Genomic DNA, 24580 nt, shown 5'->3' with positions numbered 1-24580 from the left:
ATTGTGCACATAAAAAATATATAGGATTCCATGAGTTAGTTTTGAGGAGAGGTGATGCAAACAGGTGACACAAAATCTTTCTTTATTTCTTTATTATTAAAAAAAAAGTGTCTAGGCTTTTCTAGATTAACAAAAACAAAAGCTGATCTTCAGGATTGAGTCGCAAACCTATTTTGAATAGCTAAAGTATAACAGGGTCAAAGAGGTTAAACTGAATTCCATACATAACAGTACCGCATATTTCTGAGGACCCCCAAAGTCACACATATGTAAACATGCGGCCGAAGAGAATGTCAAAATGCTGTATGCTGGTTCCTTTTCATGCATCCAATCAGTCATGACTTACAGTACCTTCACATAGTCACACTCACTTAACCTCCCAGAATGATGCTGTCACATGATCATGCCCAAGATAATGCAATGTTTTCTTGTATCCTTTGCCATTACATTTGTATCTCTTGATTTCCTTCAGAACTCTGCATTCACTCTTTACTTACTTTCACATCATAACCATTATCATAACCTTCTGAGATGCAGACCTTCTTGATAGGCTACCGAATCAAATGCATACGCTGTAAAAATTGGAAATGGAACACTATAAAAATGTAAGCTGATGCGTATAGGTTTTTTCGCCTGATTGGATGAAATTGGAACCCACTCGAAAATGTTGTTTTCTGTTTGTTAAGTGCTGGATAGACAGCCCGCCCCGTTACTGAACAAACACTCTATAGCAATTATTACAGAATAATCAGAATAATATTGCTTTTTAAGAAAATAAAAGAAACAAAGGGGAGAAAATCACTTGTTGTTTCAAAGAACAAAACGGAATAAAAACACAAAAACAACTGACACTTAACACTACCTTTATACATTGCAAAGAAACTAAATTTCCTTGTGTTTATTAAAGAAATTAATACATACAATACATTTCGCATACGGTATTACCTAAACACCATGGTATTGACTAGGCATAGCCTATTGTACATACATTTTTAGTCATCTACATTTATTGTTTGCATTTCTTAGTTACTTGTCTTCAGAAATGTCCAGATAGTTTGTCACATACTATACAAATGTACGTGTTGATAACACACTTGCTACAGTGATTGTGTTTATGGACCCTGATTTTGGAGTAGTTTTGACCAGCAGTGTTGTGCTGAAAATGGAATTAGATTTTATCAGGGTGCTTGTGCGTGTGTGCGTGCATGTGTGCGTGCATGTACTTGAGGCTTATTACTATATGAGGGCCAAATATCAACATCAAGTATAGTAGAATTGTAAAGATTTTTTTAGATTTAGGATTTTTATAAAATAATAGGGTTAGGATTAGTAATTTGTTTGTGTGTGTGTGTGTGTGTGTGTGTGTGTGTGTGTGTGTGTGTGTGTGTGTGTGTGTGTGTGTGTGTGTGTGTGTGTGTGTGTGTGTGTGTGTGTGTGTGTGTGTGTGTGTGTGTGCGTGCGTGCGTGCGTGCGTGCGTGTACATGCGTGCATGCGTGTGCGCCCGTGCTTGTGTGTGGGTGTGAGAGAATCATTGCATCAATTTATAATGGAGGCTCAGTCCCATTCCTCTTCTGCATGTGTCCTTTTATAATGGAGGCTCAGTCCCATTCCTCTTCTGCATGTGTCCTTTTATAATGGAGGCTGAGACCCATTCCTCTTCTGCATGTGTCCTTCTTGTGCCTTCTGTTCTTCCTCCAGTTGCTCTTCCTCCTCATCCTCGCTGTCAGATGATTGGCCGCTCCAGACGTCTCCCGTTGGTTCATCCTCTCCCTCCGTGTGTGTCTGCCCTCTGACGGCGCCCCCTACAGTCTGTGGGGCTCCCGTGTTCTACAGGGAACCAAAACACCCAAACAACAAACATGTTTTTTGAGTGGTGCAACCACTCCTATAGACAGCTATGTGTGTGGCTGGGTCTGTCCCTGTGTCCCTGTGTCCGAAAATAGCGTTAAGTGTCACTGTTGCACAGCCTAACACACAGACACATATAAAGGCCAGGGAGGAGGGCTAGTACAGTACAGTACAGTACAGTACAGTACAGTACAGTACAGTACAGTACAGTACAGTACAGTACAGTACAGTACAGTACAGTACAGTACAGTACAGTACAGTACAGTACAGTACAGTACAGTACAGTACCACTGACTTCAGACGGGTCTGAATTTGTATATAGAAGGGCAGGCTGAACTGACCTCAGACCCTTTGTCTATTCTAAAAGTGAGTCAGCCAGTGCAGTCTGCACAACACTGCTCTTGCTTTTTTGTGTAATATCACAGACACACAGCCTCACCTCCATGGGGTTAACAGTAATGGTGAGGGCAGATGTGTCCTTGCACTGTGTGGATGTGTCCTGGTGCTGTGTGCTGTGGATCCTGTAGATGCCCATCACCGCCATGAGCACTAGACTACTGATGCACACCACTATCACCACTGTCACTGATGGAGAAACAGCAGCACCTAGAGGACAGAGAGAGACATCACCACAATGATGGACCATAGCACTGCTACATAGTACATATACTACAAGTTAATATCGTTTTGGTAGGAGGCGAGACGTAAGAGAGAATTGAGGAAGAAAGAGAGAGAACAACAACAACATATTTGAAAGTCGAATTTCCAATAAACAAGTAAGTTTTACACATCAGGGTGGCCGATGGGTAAGACGCCCTCAGGCGTCTTACTGGTACTTTTACTTAAGTAAGCTTCTTTCAACACTGCTGTTTGGACACCGTCATGCTGTCTAGCTTTACCTGACACATGTGCGTCGAGGGTGTGGAACACCACCGGATGATGAACAGGTCTCAGGTACTGTGATTGGGCAGCCATGTGATTGACATGCTCCACGGGCACCGTGTGATGAAGAACACTGACCTGAAGGGGTGCATGGCGGGACAATTACAATTACTACACGTTCAGTATTTCAATGAACTCTCCAGATTCAAGGGTTCCCAAATCCTCCCCAGTGTATGAACCACTGCTGTTTGCAGAAATAAAGTGACGGGATGAGGGCAATAAAAAGAGACCTTAGAACTGAAGAACTAAAACACAAACATTATGCCTATACGTTATCTTACGAGGTACAGGCTGTACGAGGTACAGGCTTTCTTTGCTTTGTCAATAACAAGATTCCCATAGCAGATACAAATAAATGCAAAAATGGCAACCCTATCATACAAAGTGAACTACAGAATAGAAAAGAGTAAGAATAATCATCCAACACCACACAATACTGAAATTGTGATAAAATGCTTTGAATAAAATGTTGAGTAATTCAACCATTCTAACACTGTTTCTCAACACAGGGTCCGGTGACTATACCAGAGGCCCAAACGGACCCTCACTGCATGTATCTCTGAGAGTGTACAGATGGACCCTTTGGCCTGACTCACACCTTTCCATCTAGCATACAACATTGATGCATGCTAGATGTAAGCAAAGGGTTTGTTTACATCTTGCCCCAATGCATTTCCAATGGAAGTCACATGGTTTGACACAACATTTTTGTTCTATGGCTTCCGGCTGTGTTTCGACTGCCCCCCTCCCCTCATACAACAAAAATGTTGTGTCAAACCATGTGACTCCCATTGGAAATTCATTGCGAGCTTGCATCAGTAAATAAGTCTCATGCATCAGCTATACATCAATCTGTTGTGAAGGTCTTTAACTGGCCTTAAACTGGTAGTCCTTGACATTAACAATGTTGGGAATCATTGTACTAAACTATACTGGAACCCTGTATGAGTATGAGTCAGGTTGTGTTGTATTTGCGTGGACCCAGTGTTAAAGTCATACGATTTGCCACACACGTTACCGCAGTGACATTTGTTCCCCACATTTGACCCATCTCGGACCAGTGAGCCGCAGCTGGAGCCGTGCCACGTTCGGAAATCATTTGACTAGTAGATTTAACCCCCCAATCCAACCCTTTGATGCTGAGTGCCAAGCAGGGAGGCATTGGTCCCATTTTTACAGTCTTTGGTATGACCCGGCCGGGGATCAAACCCCGACCTCCCAGTTTCAGGGCGGACACTCTAACTACAAGGCCACAAGGCCAGTGTTGTTTGAAGGCAAGGCACTGACCTCCATGTTGAACCCTGTATGAGTCAGGTTGTGTTGTGCATTGTATTTGCGTGGACCCAGTGTTGTTTGAAGGCAAGGCACTGACTGACCTCCATGTTGAACTCGTTGCTGGTGTAGCGTCCGTTGAGTTCAGAACAAGTGAGCCTGAACTTCCTGCAGCTCAGTGCAGACGGACGCCAGTTCCTGTACCGCACCTGTCTCACAGCCTGCTCATAATGAAGCATGGAGTCCACACCTGGTAGCAACCGCATACACAGGAGAGCAGTGGTGTAAAGTGCATGTACTCAAGTAGGCAACTGTACTGTAAGTGGAGTATGTCCAATTTTCAATACTTCTACTTCTACCCCATTACATCTCAGATGTAATGCACTTTTTACTCAACTATTTAAATACTTTAATTACTAGCTACTTTGAAGATTTTGAAGATTTTTTTTACAAAACTTACCACTTCAACCCTATACAATATACATACTTTGGCTATTTGAAAATAGCCGATCTACAACGCGCCGCTTTACATGACAAACTTGTGAAATGGGACACACTGCATTATGCATTTTGACGCCAATACTTTTGTAATCTTATTGATGTTGAGTATTTCAACATTGCGGTATTGGTACTTTTACCTAAAACATGTCAATACTTCTTCCACCACTGCATGAGAGCATTCAATCCTCTCATGCCTTTTAGTTTGGCGGTTCCCAAGTTAATTCTGGTCCCTAGACCCTACTAGGAAGGAACTGCTGATACTGCTGGGTTTAGGTTCTAGACCCTACTAGGAAGGAACTGCTGATACTGCTGGGTTTAGGTTCTAGACCCTACTAGGAAGGAACTGCTGATACTGCTGGCTTTAGGTTCTAGACCCTACTAGGAAGGAACTGCTGATACTGCTGGGTTTAGGTTCTAGACCCTACTAGGAAGGAACTGCTGATACTGCTGGCTTTAGGTTCTAGGACATTGTGTTCCTCAAATGTCCCAGCATGTCTATAACTATATAGTCTCGGCAACCCAGGTGTTTTGGTTTAAAAAAAAAGAAGAAAAAAAAAGCCTGGGGGAAATATGGTCGAGGAGTGGGAGTGAACTTTCCTAACCAATCAGAGTGCAGATGGGCATCGCGCAAATTTTGGTGACGTCAGTGTTCTCCCGGGGAGGGGAGGCGGGCACATACCAATAGGGAGCCGGCGTCGGGTTCCAGCCCTATAGTTTGAACCAGAGCCATCTAATAGAAGAGTTGCGATATTGAGGGGGCAGAAAACAGCCCGGTCACGTGGTTCATGTACTCGTGCGAGCCCATAGACTCCAATGCATTCCGTAAACTTCCGGTTATCTCCATGCGCCATGTCTTGTGAAAAATGTTGCATATTTTCAATATTTTAGGAACTAAACCTCATACAGTTAATTCAATGTGAAAACACATGCATTTATTTAGTGAGATACATGACTCACCCTTGCTATTCAGAGACTATAATCCTACCCCAAGGTACTTTGCATGAATGAAGGTGTGAAATTCTTTATTTTCTCTATTTGGGCTCTCTTCTCTCTCTATTGTCCATGAGGAGTGCTCCCAACCTCCTGCAAACAAAGTTCTAGAGTCATTGTTCTCCCCATGAAGTATAGTATAAGAACTTGGAAAACACACATTGATTTAAATCATTATTTAACGTTACGTTGTGGTGTTTTTTTTTCTTTTGGACGGACATGATGCTCAAACAAAGGGAATAATAATCAAGTCAAAACAGCAATAGGCTGGTTTGGCAAAAGCATGACGGGAAGAGGATTGTTGCTAGCAGATTGCTATGGAGGATCAATATGAGTTGTTATTTATGCATTGTTCATTTGTACACACAACAACTTTTCGGCTCCCCTAAATAGTTCACTGCAAACCGCCTCCCTCCCTCCCTGCCTCCCTCCCTACCATATATCGAGATTCCTGAGGTAGAGTTGGTGCCATCCTATCCTATATGGAAATTGCTGAGGTAGAGTTAGTGGTCTCCTAGCTTGGAACTCACCTGTGCTTTCTATGGCATAAACAGCTGGCAGGATCCGCCAGGAGAAACTATGCGCAGCTGCTAGACTATGAGACTAATTCATTAGAGCGACAGAGAGAGAGAGAGTGTGTGTGTGTGTGTGTGTGTGTGTGTGTGTGTGTGTCAATTTTTACAAAAGTGTAGACGATCAGACATCAGCAGAGAGTGAGTGATGTTTGCGCTACTCTATGCCGAATTGAAGTGGACTCGGACCCAGACTTTTTTTTCTCCCTGGAAATAAAAACGTCTGGGTTTCCGAGGCTAGTGGTCTCCTACCTTATGGAGATTCCTGATAGAGTCTCCTACCAGTGGTGGAAAAAGTTTAGTTTAGTAAACTTAAGTATTGAGCTTGTAGATCGTCTTGTAGATTGGCTATTTTCAAATGGCCAAAATGTACTGTATATAGGGCTGAAGTGGTTAATGTATGTTTTGTAATAATAATCAAAATCTACAAAGTAACTACCGGTAGTAACTAAAGTTTTCAAATAAGTGAGTAAAAGTACAATATCTCTGAAATGTAGTAAAATCACTTAAAATTGGAAATACTCCAGTAAAGTAAAAGTAGCTCAAAATACAGTATAGTTAAGTCATTTCTTTCCACCACTGCCTCCTACCATATATGGAGATCATGAGCCTCCTACCATATATGGATAGTCCTGAGGTGGAGTTGGTGGCGTCCAGGTGTTTCCCCAGCAGAGCGTTACGTGTGATCTCCAGACTCTCTCGGTCAGGGTCCAGCTCGTCTCCCATCAACACCACATCACAGTAGTCCAGGTTGAGCATGACCTCCATGACCCTGGACCTGGGAGCTGACATACAGTATACACAGGGGTTGTAACCAGTCTATCACAAACCATTACCGTGTGTGTGTGTGTGTGTGTGTGTGTGTGTGTGTGTGTGTGTGTGTGTGTGTGTGTGTGTGTGTGTGTGTGTGTGTGTGTGTGTGTGTGTGTGTGTGTGTGTGTGTGTGCGCGCGCGCGTTGCGTGCATGCGTGGTGTGTGCACGCAAGCGTGTTTCTTTTTTTCTGAAATTTGTTTAGAAACAGCCTATTGTCTGTCTGTCTGTCTGTCTGTCTGTCTGTCTGTCTGTCTGTACATGTCACCCTGTCCTCAAGTGTGTCCACTAGAGGGCCTGCAAATGCAGCTCTTGTGTGTAGGAATCATGCCAGCTGTGTCAAATTGAAAATAATTGAACTCTGGAAGTAATTGTAGCCTCTAAAGCTAATCTCTGGGACGCCAATATTGTTTCTACTCTGTAAAATGTCCAGTGTTAATGTACTGTAACTCTGAGAGTGTAGAAATAGAACAAGGGGTCAATTTGGGTCCATTTGAAACCCAATGGTCTCCAGACCAACATTGTGCTATCTAACATTACATTTAGAATGTATTGACATCTGCAATGGCAGACAGTGGCGCGCCACACACCTGCACTGAATGGTGAGCTGTCTCCCTTGACTGTGGTGCTGGTGATGTGCACCTCTTTGAAGGGAGCTACGCCAGCCGCCACGCGCAGGTCTGCGGCAGGCGTGACAAGCCGATGGGATCCTATGATGGCGATCCTGGGTTCGTCGGGTGTTAGGGCAGGCCTGGCGAGTCGATGGGACCTCGTGTTGGTGCTCCTGGGTGGCAGCACCCTCAGTACCACGTCGACGTCTGGTATGGACATACAGGAGTCCTCCCCGAAACACCTGACACACAAACAGTAGCAATGTCACACAATGCAGAAATTCTTTGGTACAAGTAAAAGTCGTGCATTCTGAGTGAGTACCTGCAATTATATGAAGATAATGGTTGAATATATGAGTAACGTCAACTCCTGCACGGCCCCATCGGATGTCTAACTATTACACACTGCTGTCTGTGTGTTCCTAACCCGCTTCATCACTTGTTAAATCACTTGAATGCCAGCATCCATTTTCTGGGGGGAACATTAGCCAAAAATAGCAGATCTACAAGCTCTCAGCGCATCATGTAGATAGGAAAAAAGCGGACCAAGTGCAGTTGCAACTCAGGTCCGTTTCAGTAAGATTAGTGGGTTTAAGTAGCTAAACTACATGCTCCTGTGAAATGTGTGCTTTTCTGCAGAATGCAAGTACCATACAAACAAGACAGGCAGAGAAGCAGGCTTTGAACATTACAGCAGCATGGACAGAGACACTGGCTGGTTGGAAACGCAGCAGGACTGACTGAGACGTGTCAGCACCATGGAGAGAGACATAAAGGGAGACAGACTGCTCTGAAAAGATGCATAGCTATCAGTAAACACAAAGTAAGGAAATAAAATGTGCATATTGATTTTAAGTCCACTTTATGCCCCTCCAAGTCTTTCCGTCTTTGAAAAACAGTGCTCCAGAAGGAGCTTCCATAGAACCCAGGATACCACTAAGTGAAACTTTTTAATGAGGTAACAAGGCGTACTGTTTGAAAGTATCTCTGGCTTGGGCTGTCACAAATTGTCTGGTATGATCCTACACACAGTAAAGTCACAGTATGGTAATGAAGCATTATGTAATTGTTTCTGGTTTTCCTGACTGCAGTCGAAGGCAGAAGAGCATTTCGCACACCATAGCTGATGTTGGTTATTATACAAAAATACACTTTGTAACTGACTAAGTATGATAGTTACTGTGCTGCATGAACAGCGCTCGAGCCGCTGTTTTCTGCCCCCTCAATGACACCACTCTCCTAGTCTTCATCACTCTGGGTAAGGCTATCCTGAAGAGGTGGGTCTCTCCTAGTCTTCATCACTCTGGGTAAGGCTATCCTGGCCAGGTTAGTCAGTGTTACCACATGTTATAGCCTACTATAACACTGTCAGACTGACAGAGAGAGAGAGAGGGGAAGAGAGCATCAGCCATTAGCCAAACATAGCAGATCTGAAAGTTCACATCGCGTCACGTTTTGACACGTTGACAACTTGTAGTTGTCAACTATTGTTTTTGAGTGTGATTTATTTTGCCTTTATACGTCACAGGGGGTCAATAGACATGACTTGGTCATGGCCACGTTGTAATTTAATGCCATAAGTGCCCTAAACAAACATTAAAAATCACACTTGTGTGAAGTGAGGGGCACAGCGAGGGCAATATTCACCCCGATGATGAATAAATAAATAAATACTTATATACCCTAAACAAAGCCAAAGTCCATAGACAAAGCCAAACAAAGCCAAGTCCATAGACTTGGCTGCCACTTTACGTCATTTTGGAAAGTCATGCATTGGAGGGGCTGGGCAAAAATCCCATAGACTTGGTTGCCACATGACGTAATCTTCAAAAGCCATTCATTGGAGGGATAGTGGTGCAAGTCACAAATCCAGTTCACCAAGTCTAGAGGGTTGTAGTGGTTAACACATTGTCTGCTGTTGATGTTTTTAATAGCAATCTGATGTCTGCGATTGATGTACATACAGTGCGTTTTATATCGCTTATGTGGATCTGAACCGGCACCGTTAAAAACTACTTTTAGCCCTGAGCCGGTTGCTAGGCAATGCCTTTCTCACCCCTGCAGATTTAGACTAGCCTACTGTTATAATTAGGATCTTACTTTTCTCGAAAACTATGTCGCTGTCCGTTGTGCTGATCAGACATGCAAGGTTTGGATCTGATTTCTGATTTTCGCATCGCCATTGAAATATAAACGTTTCTCGAGAAAGAGCTAGTGTGAGCTAATGCTAACATTAGCCTTTTCTTACAATGGTGGTGTGCAAGCGGGGTAAATGGAAGAACTTGAGTAGTAATCTTCCCAATTCCGGCCCCGCGCAAGCTATTTACCACTTGTGGCCACACGGCTAAGTGTTAACGCACTGTTTGGCTATAGAGTAGACCAAGCGGGGGCCAGCCCCGGAGATGAACCTTTCTTTGACTGACTGAGTGATGAGCTCACAGCGCTGGGCAGCTCGCCGGTATGGATCATTCAGTGAGTTATGACTTTAATTGTGTAGAGACCTCCTGACTAGTATAAATGCATTCAATAAGAGGCGCGGCCTGGACTAAAATGACAGCAGCGTTGATGCATGGCTCCAATGAACAGCTGCGCACAATGTGGAATCTACTTCTACAGTGTACTACTACTATACACATAAATATATATGCCTACATGTGTGGTTGACATAGGTGGCATGTGGGAATTACATTTAGGTAGGCTACAATTGCGTTGGGAGGGATTTATTTATTCCCCCAGATGGTCTAAAAATTGTCTAAAAATGTATCATAATTCTACCAATTATTTATACACAGTGCCAGGATGAAAGGTTTCTGTTTCAAAATGAAAAGGGAGGAGGACATTATTAAGACGATGTATTAGTTTACTTTACTATTATGAAATATTAATCTGTGCTGTCATGTCAAATAAAAAATATATAAAATAAAATAACAGTTTAACCATACATTGGGGCAGGGATCATATCCACAATGATTGGACATGTGGTGAGCTTGTAGATCAGCTTTTTAAATGTAGACAAAACGAGAACCATTTGGAATCATGAAAAATAAAATAAAAGGGGAAATCAAATACAGAAATCTTATCTGATGGTGGTCCCTGCTACAAATTATTTTCAGAAGGGGGTCCATGGCCAAATACATGATGTTTGAACCTCCCCCCCAACCCCCCCCCCCCCCCCCCCCCCCTCTATCTCTCTTTCTTGAGGGGGGGGGGGGGGCTGTGATGTGTTGTTTCGTTGTGTTTGTGTTGTTTGCTGTAGACAGTTGACACATCAAGCCATGCACACATGACTGATTAATGTGCCTTCCACAATCCACACTTTCTGTTTTGAAAATACAAATCTTATTTCACGGCAGTAACCGCGCCTGGTCTCTCATTTCTAGGAGTCAAGCTGTGACAAAGTAAACACATTCTGCTCTCACACACCATTACTCCCAACAGCCTTATATTAAAACTATGGAGGTGTAGCGCAGAAAAGTGTTTCCCTTGCTGGACGACCAGTTCTTCATGTCATTTGGAGACAAAGGTTAACAGACAGAACATCTGACAAAGAACAAAACACGGAACTCTGTGTGTGTGTGTGTGTGTGTGTGTGTGTGTGTGTGTGTGTGTGTGTGTGTGTGTGTGTGTGTGTGTGTGTGCGTGCGTGCGTGCGTGTGTGTGTTTCTTGAGAAGTGTACTGTCAAGTGTCAATACTTCATACTACAACTCCAATAAATCTCAGATGCTAATATTGTACATTGTAGGCTACTCCATGACAACTTTAGTTAGTTGAAATTGTTGATCCATCCATCCATCCATCTTCAACCGTTTATCTGGAATGTGTGTGCTGGGGGCGTGTTCTCTCCTCCGCGTCATCAGTGCCCATACCCGAGGCGGGGTTAGTGAAAGGGCCTTTCTGTGTGGAGTTTGCATGTTCTCCCCGTGTCCATCACCATCACAAAAACATGCAGTAATCCTGGTCTCTAAACTAGCTCCCCCTGGGCAGCCGGGGTGCCTGATGGAGGGGAAAGGATCTGGTCTATGTCCGGCCGGGGAAACTCCCCCCTGTCGGATGAAAAGAAGCAGCTCCTCATGCATAGAAGGAAGCATGAGATCAGTCCGCTGCACCCCCCAGGTTGGCAGAGGAAGTGTAGCGCCCAGGATTATATTAGATAATTGACACTGGGTAAAAAAATGGGTTGCAAAATCGTGTGATAAAACAAATAAAAAAATATATAAAATAAAATAACAGTTTACCCATACATTGGGGAGGGGGGTCATATCCACAGAGATTGGACACGTGGTGAGCTTGTAGATGTTACGGCTCACTCCTCCTCACCTTCACATGCAAGCACTGCTTAGCCACTCCCCCCTCACTGACTATTCAGTATTTTAGCTGTGACGTGAGCGCCCCCTCCTGAGATACTTCCGGGTCCTACTTTTGTGTCGCTTTTGTGTCCCCATGGAGTTATACTGTGACGCTCCGTCGGACTAAATCTGAGACGAAAACAACCACGAAAGTCTCATTTTACCGCTTTCCTCGCAACAAGAAAGCTGCGCTTCTCTCCAAAATCTGGCTGTGACAGGCCGTCTGCCCCACATGGAATACTATCGCCATTTTATTTGATTGTGTCAACTAAATCCTCATTAATGCAAACTAGATTCAACATACTCAAGCCTGCACACATTGTAAATATCCCCCGAAATATTTTACCGAGCAAATGGACTGTTGCCACCTTCAATAATAATGATAATAATAGTCTTTATTGTCTCCACATCATATATTTTTGTTGTCATGGACATAATTCTACTCGAGTTGGAAGCATTAAGACCCATTTTAACCCTCTATGGCTTCCTTTCTGAAAAATAACGTAAATTTAAAAAGATTCACGCGTTTAGATATTCTATTTACAATGGGATGCGGACGGGAGCTGGTGCCACTTGGAGAGACAGCGAAATCCCTTCACGACGGACGACGTACGTCGCGACGTATATTTTTCCGTCGCAACGTATATTCGAGTACGTCCTGGCGTAAATATCAATTCGTCCTGGCAGAACGGACTCGTCGCGGCTATATCTACCCGTTTGCGACGTAATAGGTTGACTATTATTTTCCGTCGCGCCAGAACGGGACTCGTCGCAGCTATATCTACCCGTTGTGGCGTGAGCTGGACTCGTCGCGGCAGAACGTGACTCGTCGCGACTATATCTACCCGTTTGCAACGTGCGCCTCGCCGGTCCGGTCTCCAGGCGAGCCTGCGTCCTTCATATATTTTTTTTTCTGCTCTCGTTGGACTTAACTTTAAAAGTCCAATGGAACACCTCTTTGTAACGGGCCGCTGTAGCATAGTGGTCTAATCCCTCGCCTCTCTATTCTTTTTTGCTGAGGACGCTGGTTCAATTCCCGCTCGCGGCAGACCAAAATTATTATATTTTAGACAGACACACAGACAGACAGACAGACAGACTGCCTGTCTGCCTGCCTAATGTATTGTAAATAATGTATTCATTCCATACGGCTATTTTTTTTTAATATAAAAACTTTTGTCTTTCGCGCGATTCGAACCAGCGTCGTCAGCACCAAAACATTGAGAGGCGAGTGATTAAACCGCTAGACTACAGCGGCCATACGTTACAAAGAAGTGTTTCATTGGACTTATAAAGACAATAGCACCCAGCTGCAGTCTCGCAAGGGGAGGGACCGGAAGTGCTTTTATTTCCGGCTTCCACGTGCACAAGCGCACATACACGCACGCGAAATATAATGCAATATGTAATAATCAGCTCATACATTATAAAGACATTATTGCATTATGAAGTTTTATTACAGTATGAGTCGCCTATGTGGAGGTTCTTAATGTAACACATTATTACATTATAGAAAAATCTATTAAGTTATGTGCTCGTCTTTTAATTACATTATGAGCTGATTATTACATTATGAGGTCAGATGTAGAGTTGCTGGCCGCCTCAGCTCCATATATGGAGATCTAGGTGATGATCCAGTCTTTTCAATGTATGGCTATCCAGGGTTTGATGAGGTCAGTGTCGGGATCTTATATCATATGGAAACGGCCATATATGGTGGTGTGACGTGTCATGAGGCGTGACCATATATGGAGGCATGACACGAGGCGTGACATGACACACTTACTGACTGACTGACGGGAAATGCAGGTTTTCATAGTAAATTAAATGCATATGGTCGTGTGTCTGTGGTCTATGGTCTGGACATGGTGTGTGTGGGACAGGGGTACGGGGTTATAGCAACTTATTACATTACTTAAATGCCTTGATATCATTATGTTATAATCGACCATATAGGCCTAGCCTATTATTGCATATCATTTTATTATTGTTAGATTTGCATTTCTTCAAATATGCACACTTATACCACCAACTAATAAGCTTTCAATTAAAATATTACCTACAACAAACTACTTCAAACTTTTCCAAACCGACCACGTAATTATGTTTAAGCACAGATGGTACTATATACACCCGGCATTTAAGCGCGCACCAGCAAGTGCGTGTCGTGCACGCGCATTATATTTCGCGTGCGTGTATGTGCGCTTGTGCACGTGGAAGCCGGAAATAAAAGCACTTCCGGTCCCTCCCCTTGCGAGACTGCAGCTGGGTGCTATTGTCTTTATAAGTCCAATGAAACACTTCTTTGTAACGTATGGCCGCTGTAGTCTAGCGGTTTAATCACTCGCCTCTCAATGTTTTGGTGCTGACGACGCTGGTTCGAATCGCGCGAAAGACAAAAGTTTTTATATTTAAAAAAAATAGCCGTATGGAATGAATACATTATTTACAATACATTAGGCAGGCAGACAGGCAGGCAGACAGGCAGTCTGTCTGTCTGTCTGTCTGTGTGTCTGTCTAAAATATAATAATTTTGGTCTGCCGCGAGCGGGAATTGAACCAGCGTCCTCAGCAAAAAAGAATAGAGAGGCGAGGGATTAGACCACTATGCTACAGCGGCCCGTTACAAAGAGGTGTTCCATTGGACTTTTAAAGTTAAGTCCAACGAGAGCAGAAAAAAAAATATATGAAGGACGCAGGCTCGCCTGGAGACCGGACCGGCGAGGCGCACGTCGCAAACGGGTAGATATAGTCGCGACGAGTCACGTTCTGCCGCGACGAGTCCAGCTCACGCCACAACGGGTAGATATAGCTGCGACGAGTCCCGTTCTGGCGCGACGGAAAATAATAGTCAACCTATTACGTCGCAAACGGGTAGATATAGCCGCGACGAGTCCGTTCTGCCGGGACGAATTGATATTTACGCCAGGACGTACTCGAATATACGTTGCGACGGAAAAATATACGTCGCGACGTACGTCGTCCGTCGTGAAGGGATTTCGCTCCACCTGGCCACTTGGACCCGGACGTAACGTAGCACTACAAAATGACGTCGGACTTAAATACTGAATACTCCATGGCTCTACTCAGCACACCTGCTGCCCTTCACCAATTCACTGCACCTGTCTTCCATCCTACAATCAAGCACTGCCTCTACAAAGCCCAGTCTGTCGTTCATTCCACGCCAGAGCTTCACATGTCTACTGTACATGTATGGTAAACAAGTACAGGCCAAGCTTATAGTATTGTTAAACTGAGTTATAGTGCTAGTTACAGTTTTATCTTTACACAGCTATTTTCCCAGCTGTTCAACTTTACACAGTTGCAGCTCCTGCCTTTGTTGTTTTTCTCTGAAGACTGACGCTTCCTCTCCTCCTCCTCCCCAGTGCTTGGATTCCCACGTTGAGTTTGGCCAACCTGGAGAGCCACCACCAATCTACTACTATCCCACTCCTTTCCCTAAATACGTTTGTGAATAAACCTGAACAACACCTGAACAACGCCTCCTCTCTTGCTGTGCACTTGGGTCACACTTAAAAGACCTGGAGGCGTGATCAATGCCATTTGGCTATTCTGAGTGGCCAAAGAGCATTGACCACGCCTCCAGGTCTTAATTTAAGTAATAAGACCTGGTACTTAAGACACGCAAAATACAGCCCAGAGTGTTTACTACCGCGGGTAAGCAGCCGCCGGGCCCTACCACCTACGGGCCCTGATGCGACTGCTTCTCCAATTCCCCTACAGCTACGCCAGTGGTTCTGTTCAGAAAACAGCAGATGTACAAAGTGAATGCAAAGTGTTCATAAACTTACTCAAGTGCGACACATTCCGTACTTCTTCCACCACTGTACAGTGCGTGTGTGCATGCGAGTACTTACTGCAGGGTGGTGCTGATGTGCAGCGTGCGGGGGCCAGGCGAGGGGAACTGCAGGGAGTTGATGTAAGACACTCTGCTCATGACAGCACTGAGGCTGCTCGCTTCACCACTGTCCGCCACCAAGACTGACTGAGCGGGGTTCAAATGGAACTACACACACACACACGCACACACGCACACACACACACACACACACACACACACACACACACACACACACGCACACACGCACACACACACACACACACACACACACACACACACACACACACACACACATTTGATTTATTTTATTTGGATCTGCACAAGAGGCGTAATACAATAGACCCAAACACTGATCAGAATTAGGTTATACATTATATGGTCCAACCAGATATAGCTGCTGCACATGCTGCTTAACACACAGAGGGAAAAGAAGAGAAAAAAATATATATATAGCACATTGTTGACATACTATTACTTGACACTACTAGACAGGATGTTTGTTTTGGGTTTTTTAAGCCACCTAGGGATAAATGAAACAACGCCTTCTCCAGACAGACAGACTGCCCATAGTAGCTGAGACAGAACAGTATTTAGCCAGCTTTTTTGCATTTGTTTTTAGCAATCCACCCAATTGCAGACCCCTGAGCACAAGTTTATGGACATGGCCCAGACACACACACACACACACACACACACACACACACACACACACACACACACACACACACACACACACACACACACACACACACACAGTCTGTCAAAGTCAACCAACATCATTACAACTAGGCCTATAAAATTTCAATATAACTATTGATTTTCAAATCCAGTCCTATTGGGCCGATCAGAGCAAAGGTCACCGGGTTATGACCATTTGAAATGCTGGACACTGCAACACTGTAACACTGTGAGTCGTGTGACTATTCTTATGTTCAACCACTGAACAGTGTTTGTGCCAAATTGGGTGCTTATTGGAGCAGGTCAATGGCAGGGTCCCTGGGCTGCATATGTGGCCCCTGGTGTGAGTATTTGTCATGGCAGACCACTCAGCAGTGTTTGTACTAAGTTTGGTACGGATCGGAGTCATCGGACCAATGGTGTGCCTCGCAGCTAGGTGGATGTTACGTTTGTGTCCTCTACCTTCTGGAAAATATAGACCCGTTGATCAGAACATTACATCACACGAAGCTTGGCCAATCATATCTGAATGCTACATTTGTGACGCCCACCCGCAAGGCAATTTCACCACACACCACACTTTTTTATATTAGTATTATGTTTATTTATGTTTTTTCATTAAAAAACTTACATAGAATGAATATGAGCTTAAAGGACCACTTCACAATTTTTCAACCTATCTTCATAATTGGTCCTCACGAATGTTCAGGATAAAATGGCACAATTTTTTCCTAGTTGGTCTGCGTCTCAGGAGGGCTGTGGGCAGTTCAGAAACCCGTCCACCAGTGACGTTTGGCAGATTATTTTTAACCAATATTAAAAAAATATATATATTTCTATTTTTATTATCGGGAGATCGATGGCTTCCATTTTCGCATTGCAACTTTTCAGGAATAGAAAGCCTGCAGTTTCTATTAACTTATAGTATGTATAGTTGACATAGATACTCCACTGTTACGTTCTTAGCTTATACACGATTCATGATAACTACTTTTTATATATGTGATGTATGACATGCTTTGTTTTTGCTTAAATGTAAGTCGCTCTGGATCAAGAGCGTCTGCTAAATGCCTAAATTGTAAATTGTAATTGTAATTCCCCAACGATGATGTCACTGGTGGACGGGTTTCTGAAGTGCCCACAGCCATCCTATGAGACACAATCTGAGTAGGAAAAAAAACGTGCTATTTTATCATGATCATTAGTGAGGACAAATTATATGAAAAGTGGTGAAGTGGTCCTTTAAAAACAAACTGCTAGAGAGAGGAGAGAAGAATGGTGATTCACACTCTCTATCCAGACAGTTGAGCCTCTCTAAAACTGTACCATAATGGAATTAAGGTGTAAAATTATTCTTTGTTTCCGATTCTCTGACAAAAGCTGAGATCCCTTTCACACATACACACACCTCGCGATACTGTATGCATTCTAGACGTTTGCGTTGGGAGATTGTAGACTGTTCTGTGTGAAACATGCATTTCCAAGGGGCAGATTAAAAAAAATGCTTCTGGTGATAAACCCTCCCCATATTTCTATTTACATCCCTGCTTGGTGTCCCACAACTTTGGGGGCAGGAAAATCCAATCACAACCGAGTAGGGCCAGACCATATCTGCCAAGGGCATTTTTATTACATGTTCTGCACTGCGAGATTCGTCTTGTTTCCAGGCTAATGTTGGTCTACCTCTGAACAGAACACAAATCTTGTATGGGGGTTACTGGCACAACATATTTTCAGATGGGGGTCCGCAGTCAAATACATATTAATGCAGTTGTCCTTGATATGAAAAACACTATAAACAATGCAAATATAATGGGTCTAATTTAGATACAGCACAGTTCCATTCTGTTTGTGTAGGATGTGAAGCTACTGTTAACTACTAGGCTACTTATTAGGTTACCATCAATAAGAACTCAAATGCTGCTCATTTATTTTGAATAATCTACAATATACTATTATATTAGACTGACAAGCTTGTCATATGGCGGGGTATCCTCTTTCTTGTCAATTTTGGCAAACTAAGTAAAGCATTATGCTTCAGTCTACTTTATAAAAATAGATAGCTTACATTCTCCTGAAATACAACCCCTTGGAGTCATGCTGTCTCTTTGTTGGATTTCTGTGAGCAGCTTTCAAAAACAAGACTAAGTATATGACGTCAACCCCCCTTCCCATCTCAGGAACATCATGGCAAAATGCTCCCTTTAGTGAAGTATTTATTTTTGTACACACTGGATAAACGAACACTGAGGATTTTACTGTAGCTACAGCAGCAGACATGAAAGAATGTGTGTGTGTGTGAGAGAGAGAGAGAGAGAGAGAGAGAGAGAGAGAGAGAGAGAGAGAGAGAGAGAGAGAGAGAGAGAGAGAGAGAGAGAGAGAGAGAGAGAGAGAGAGAGAGAGATAGAGAGAGAGAGAGAGAGAGAGAGAGAGAGAGAGGGAGTGAGGGAGGGAGAGAGAGAGTTCTTTCTATATATATAATTCTGATATAGCTACATCTTGTTTACATTGGCGTGTGTGTACAGTATATGCTTGTGGAAGCTGCTGCTGGAAGCTTCAGCTCCGATGAATGCAACGCCCTGGGATGCAACGCAATAGCCTCTGTCGGGTGGAAACCTCATACAGTAGGCCTACGTCCAAACGTGTTACTTTTCAGGATTCAAATTTAAAAAAATGGGAAAAGCAACAGACCGAATATCTGCTACTTTTGTGTGACGCTGTAGATGACAAAGTAGGACGTTAATTTACAAAAAATAAAATAAGATAAATAAAAACACAAAATGTTATGGAATCTAGAGATAAGAGGTCTCTGGCCAACAGCAACGATTTGGATGTGTGCCATTGCTGGTGGAAGCTGAGGCTCTGGACAGCAACAACATGGAATGCAATGCAAATGGGGCTGATTAGGATTATAAAGCATGTGAGCCAGTCCCCAAGTATTCACGCCATATCAAACGTGGGAAAGACCCTCAAAAAAGCCAGCAGACTTGGTATAAAAGGGCCATATTTCAATTAAAAAAGAGAAAAATAGATAATAAAGTCAGACATACAGTGAACAATATACAGTGTACTTTAAAGCGCTTTGGATAAAGGCTAGGGATGTGCCGATGAGACATTTTGGCTGATATCGATATCCGATATAATTAATTTCTGTTATGGCTGATAACCGATATTACCAATGTCGATATGATCTCATTCTGTATTGAAAAATGATAATAATTTTGTCTATTCTGAAAAATACATGTAACAGGGTGTCTGCACTGCAGGCTTAGGAAAGTCAGATTTAACTTAATATTGTGAGCTTGTAGATCTGTTCAAGCTGTTACTTTGGGCTTGTTTATCTGTAAAGACAAACCGATTAATCGGTCTGATTGATTAATCAAACCAATGCCGATTAATCTAAAAACAACTCAAATCGTCCGATACCGATGTGTTTGCCGATTAATCTCACATCAGTAATAGAGGCGCTATATAAATGTACCATTTACCATTTAAATATATAGTGTTGTCTCCTTCTCACCTTGACGTCCTTGGCTAAGCTCTGCAGCAAGGTGATGTCCAGAGCTTCCCTGCAGGCCTGCAGACAGGAGATGACCTTCTGTCTCTCCGTCCCACCCGGTCCGATGGTCAGGCCCGACAAGCTGCCCCTGAAATACTGATTGAACCTCGGAGTGTCCCTCTCGCCACCTGATGAAGGGAGAACGTGTAAGAGCTGAGGAGGACAGAACGGTGGTTCTCAAACTTTTACATTTCAAGGACCCCTCTTTGCTTGGAAAGGAGCCAGGTGGTCCGGGCATCTGGTTAGGACTTCAATAAAATTCATTATATTTCGCATGTCCTGATCTGAGAGAAATATTATTTAAAAATAAAGTCCATACCCCTGATTATAATTTGATTTAGAAGGCACAGAATAGATAAATCGACCATCAAGAGCTTCTGCCAGAAATACTGGGCAGGGCTTCTGCTGGGGTTACAGGAGTTGGGCGTTGTCATATCTCAATACAGACTGCCCCATCTCAGCACCGCCTCAGTGGCTTGGCTCGCTAATCATTAGACTCCTAACCCACACCTCCTGGCATAGAAACCTGCTTATGCCACTAGTTTCCCATAATTTGTTTTTGCCGATAAAGTAAAGTTTTAGACTGCAACGGAGGGGTACCATAGTCCGACATACATGGCCGGTTAAGACTCACCCGTGGCTTCCACCTGTGGTTAGGGTTAGGAATGAGGCACCCTACTACTACTGGGGCCCAACTGACTACTGGGTTGGGCTGCTGGATGCAAGGGGTTGGTTGGGCTATGTCTGGCAGATATATGTATAGGAGTGACGTCCCGCGTGCGGAAAAGGCAGGGAGGAGACCCATGATGTGACACGGGTTGTGACAAAGCTCTTACAATTAGCCCATGGAGTGTAATCCTCAACCTGGAGAGTTTCGTGTTTTTTTTATTGTTATGAGCAAGACATTCTCGCTAAACAGATTCTCGATTTGTTTTAAGATCTCATACAGTAAGTGAAAAAAACTGAGTACTTCCTCTGCTACACCCCTGATGTCATCAATGTGACGTAATGGACCGTCCTCCAAACTATTATAATAATGTGCACTGCACCGAGTCCATGTCAGTCATTGCAGTGCATCATTATTAAGTTGTAGTTTCATTCGATAACAGTAAAGCAGTTTATTTGACTCCAGTTAATTATTTAAACGTAGGAGAATAATGACAGACGCTTCACCCGCCGTTTCGGGGACCGCTACCCCAACCAAAGCACCAGCTAGGAGGAGGAGGAGGAGGAGCGCGGCGTCCGCAGGTCCCAAGAGAACGGTCAGACGCAGGAGGAGGACCACCAAGAGACGCGCTGCATCCGCCAAGCCCAGGAGGAGGAGGCGACGCTCCGTGGCCAAGAAGACCACCAGGAGACGCAGAAAGTCCACCACGCGTCGCAGGAAGGCCAGGAAGCCCGCCAAGAAGGCAGCGCCAAAAAGGAGAAGGAGAAGGGCGAAGGTGGTCCAGGAAGAGAATGCGTAATCGAATCGATTAATCATTTACACGTTATTCTATAAGTCGCGCAACGGTGGCGTGCAAAGAATTGCGCAAAAGGTCGATGGACATTCTGAGCTAAGAAAACAGTGAAACACGCAGAACCAGCAGCCAAGAAACGCACTGCGGCTACCAGGAGACGCAGAACGGCTACTGCCGCGTTGCACGAAGGCCGCAAGGAAGCCTGCAAGAAGGACAGCGCCAAAAAGGCAAATGAGAAGGCTGAAGAATGTGGTCATCTAAAGTAAGCCATTAGCCATTCAAGCAACATCTTACACGCCATCTTTTCGCACAGCAGTGGCGTGCGAATTTTTTTGAAAATAGCCGATTGACATTCACTGATCGGCCACTTTCAATTTTGTTTTTATTGATTTTTCTAAGAAAGCAGTCAAACCCATGAAGCCAGCCGACAAGAATAAAGCACAGCGTCCAAGAGGACCAGAAGAGCCAGCGACCGTTCGGCTGCGGAGAAACGACTGCCAAGAGATACTGAAGTCGACAAAGAGACACAGTAAGTCGACAAGGAATCCTGCAAGAAAGAGTGCAAGTGAGAAAGAAGGAGAAAGGACAAGAAGTCGATAAACCATTTAAGGATTTTTTTTCTACTTATTTTTGTATTTGTAAAAATAGTGAAAATAACCGATCTACAAGCTCACAACGTTTTTTGTTTTCATTTTATTTCGCATCTGTAATGGCATGTCCAAAACAGGCATTGATTATTAATCAATTATTAAAGAAACAACGCGTGCCAAAAACGTAGGAGGCCAGCCGCAGCCAGGAAACGCATTGCGTCTGAGAGGACCAAAAGAGACAGCAAACGCATTGCGTCTGAGAGGACCAAAAGAGACAGCAAACGCATTGTGGCGAAGAAAGTGGCTGCCAAGAAACGTCGAAAGTGAGGACGGGAAGAAGCATAGTTTTATACTTCGCCTCACAATTGTACCGCATAGAAATAATGAAAATAACCGATCGACAAGCTCACAACCTTTTTTTTGTTGTTTTTGTTTTACTCTTCATCTGTAATGGCACGCCCAAAATGGGCAATAATTATTAATCTATTATTTCATCAAATTAATGAAACACGCAGCGCGTTGCGCGCTAAGTAAGTGAGAAGGAATGGAAAAGGGCAGACCACGATGACATCGCCTAAGATGTTAACTTCCATACTAGGGCTGCAACTATGGATTACTTTCTTAGCGATTACTATATCGCAGATTAAAATTAATCGAATATTTGAGAAGCGTGTTTTGTATTTTTTTTCATCAACGAATCATAAGTAACGCCACAAGTGTTATATTTTGTTGCACAACGTTGGAATGCAAAAATAGTGAAAATAACAGATCAACTTTTTTTTTCAATCATTCGCTAATCATGCCCTGGATATTTTTTTTGGCGCCTATAATGACCCAAAAGTGACTTATTAATCAACTATTTCTCATTAAATTAAAGAAACAATACGAAAACAGTCAAAGTTGCCAGTCGACAAGAAATGCTGTGGTGAAGAAACCGACCGCCAAGTTGGACCAGCTTACATACGCACTCACACGAGAAACACACACAGAAAAAAAGATAAACTAATAATAATAATAATATTATTATTATATAACACATTCCTAAAACGCTCACTCATACACTCAGATACAGATTCATTGTTGTGTTTTATTTTTAACTAAGGAACTGCAATGGAAATAAGCCGTTGGCTTTCTTGTATTTATCCTTTTGTTTTTTGTTTGTTTTTATCACACGATTTTGTAACCCATTTTTCACCCCTGTGTCAATTATCTAATGTGATCCTGAGCTCTACACACCCTCCGCCAACCTGGGGAGAGCAACGGATTTGAGCTCATGCTTCCTTCATGCTTGAGTGTCCAAGTTGCTCCTTTACACCTGACAGGGGGGAGTTTCCCTGGTTGGACATAGCGCGTGGAAGGAACACGTTATTCCAACCAGTTCCTTTCCCCTCCATCAGGCGCCCCAGCTGGCCAGGGGGAGGCAGTTTAGAGACCAGGATTACTGCATGTTTTTGTGAGGGTACCTACCCTTTTGATGGTGATGTATAACTATGTGCATTTTTCTGTACATGTAAACATTGTCAATAAACATATCAATCAATCAATCAATAAACGAACACTATTTATCAACAGCTGCATCGTTTCTAGCTCGGTAGTATCGTGAGATGTTGTTGTCAGCCAATATCTCGTGATAACAGCACATACTTTTTGGCACAGTCAAATGTACCCTGTATCTTTTTAGATACCTCAATAAACGTATACAGTGTGCACATTGAAAAGCAACATAGCAGAACATAATGTGTGATATGTCTTATTTCCCTGGACTGAGTATTTTACAAAGGTTGCCGTCATTCAAAAATAGTGTTCATAAATTGCAATGCATTCCATCAAACTTAAAGCCTCAATTTGCCTGTGAGACAAATCTGCCAGTTGGAATTACTGGACAAAGAAATTACATAAATTACAGCAGAGGCTCAGGGGTAGAGTGGCCGGTAGTCGCTAGAGTGGCTAGATGGGAACCGCAAGTCTCACCCAGAGTGCAGGTTGGTGCCTTGCATGATCTCCGCCATTGGTCTATGAATGTCTGAGTGAATGGAAGAATGTAATGCACAATCTATGCAAAGCACTTTGGATAAAAGCACCATAAATGCACCATTTACCATTTGACCATTTACTGTACCTTATACCTTCTAAAAAATACCTTTAATTACGGACCAGAAAGAGAATTTTAACATTTATTTTATATATACATTAATTGATTAACCATTTAAGATTGAAACTTTTTACTTGTATCTGCTATGTTTACTATTTAGTATTTATGAATATTTTTTGTTTATTTGCTTTTCATCTAGTGATAGATTAGTAATCAATTATTTTATTATATCTAAGAAATGTCTCCCTTCACCTTCTGTTGTGACCCGAATAATATGTGATTATTCCACAAAGACTGGGCCAAGAAAAAAACGTTTTGTTACTTAGCTTGTTTAGAATGTAATTTAGAATACATAACATGTTATTTAAACTGATACAAGGTTCATTCATGGTATCAACTTAGTTTCCAATGTTCATTGAAATTACTGCCATCCAACCCATCTCA

General features: G+C 43.1%; 2 protein-coding genes across 2 annotated transcripts in view; both read right to left on the bottom strand.

The window, feature by feature from the left end:
• The window catches only part of LOC310871284 (tripartite motif-containing protein 16-like), a gene marked incomplete at both ends in the record, with an annotated part of 503649 nt that overhangs the window by 394474 nt on the left and 84595 nt on the right, over positions 1 to 24580 (bottom strand). The window lies entirely within an intron of this gene.
• Positions 1631 to 24580, bottom strand: part of LOC310870527 (calsyntenin-2-like) — a gene marked incomplete at both ends in the record, with an annotated part of 63348 nt that continues 40398 nt past the window's right edge. The window contains 8 exons of the mRNA XM_083781763.1: positions 1631 to 1828; positions 2289 to 2455; positions 2749 to 2869; positions 4168 to 4313; positions 6744 to 6911; positions 7528 to 7790; positions 15774 to 15922; positions 19956 to 20122. Coding sequence (XP_083637889.1) covers positions 1631 to 1828; positions 2289 to 2455; positions 2749 to 2869; positions 4168 to 4313; positions 6744 to 6911; positions 7528 to 7790; positions 15774 to 15922; positions 19956 to 20122 — 1379 coding nt within the window. The remainder of the gene's footprint in view (positions 1829 to 2288; positions 2456 to 2748; positions 2870 to 4167; positions 4314 to 6743; positions 6912 to 7527; positions 7791 to 15773; positions 15923 to 19955; positions 20123 to 24580) is intronic.

Source organism: Protomyctophum parallelum (assembly GCF_964188405.1).
Source record: "Protomyctophum parallelum genome assembly, chromosome: 14".
NCBI lineage: Eukaryota > Metazoa > Chordata > Actinopteri > Myctophiformes > Myctophidae > Protomyctophum > Protomyctophum parallelum.
Note: the sequence above shows the minus strand (reverse complement) of the source record. Positions and strands in the feature narration are given on the sequence as shown.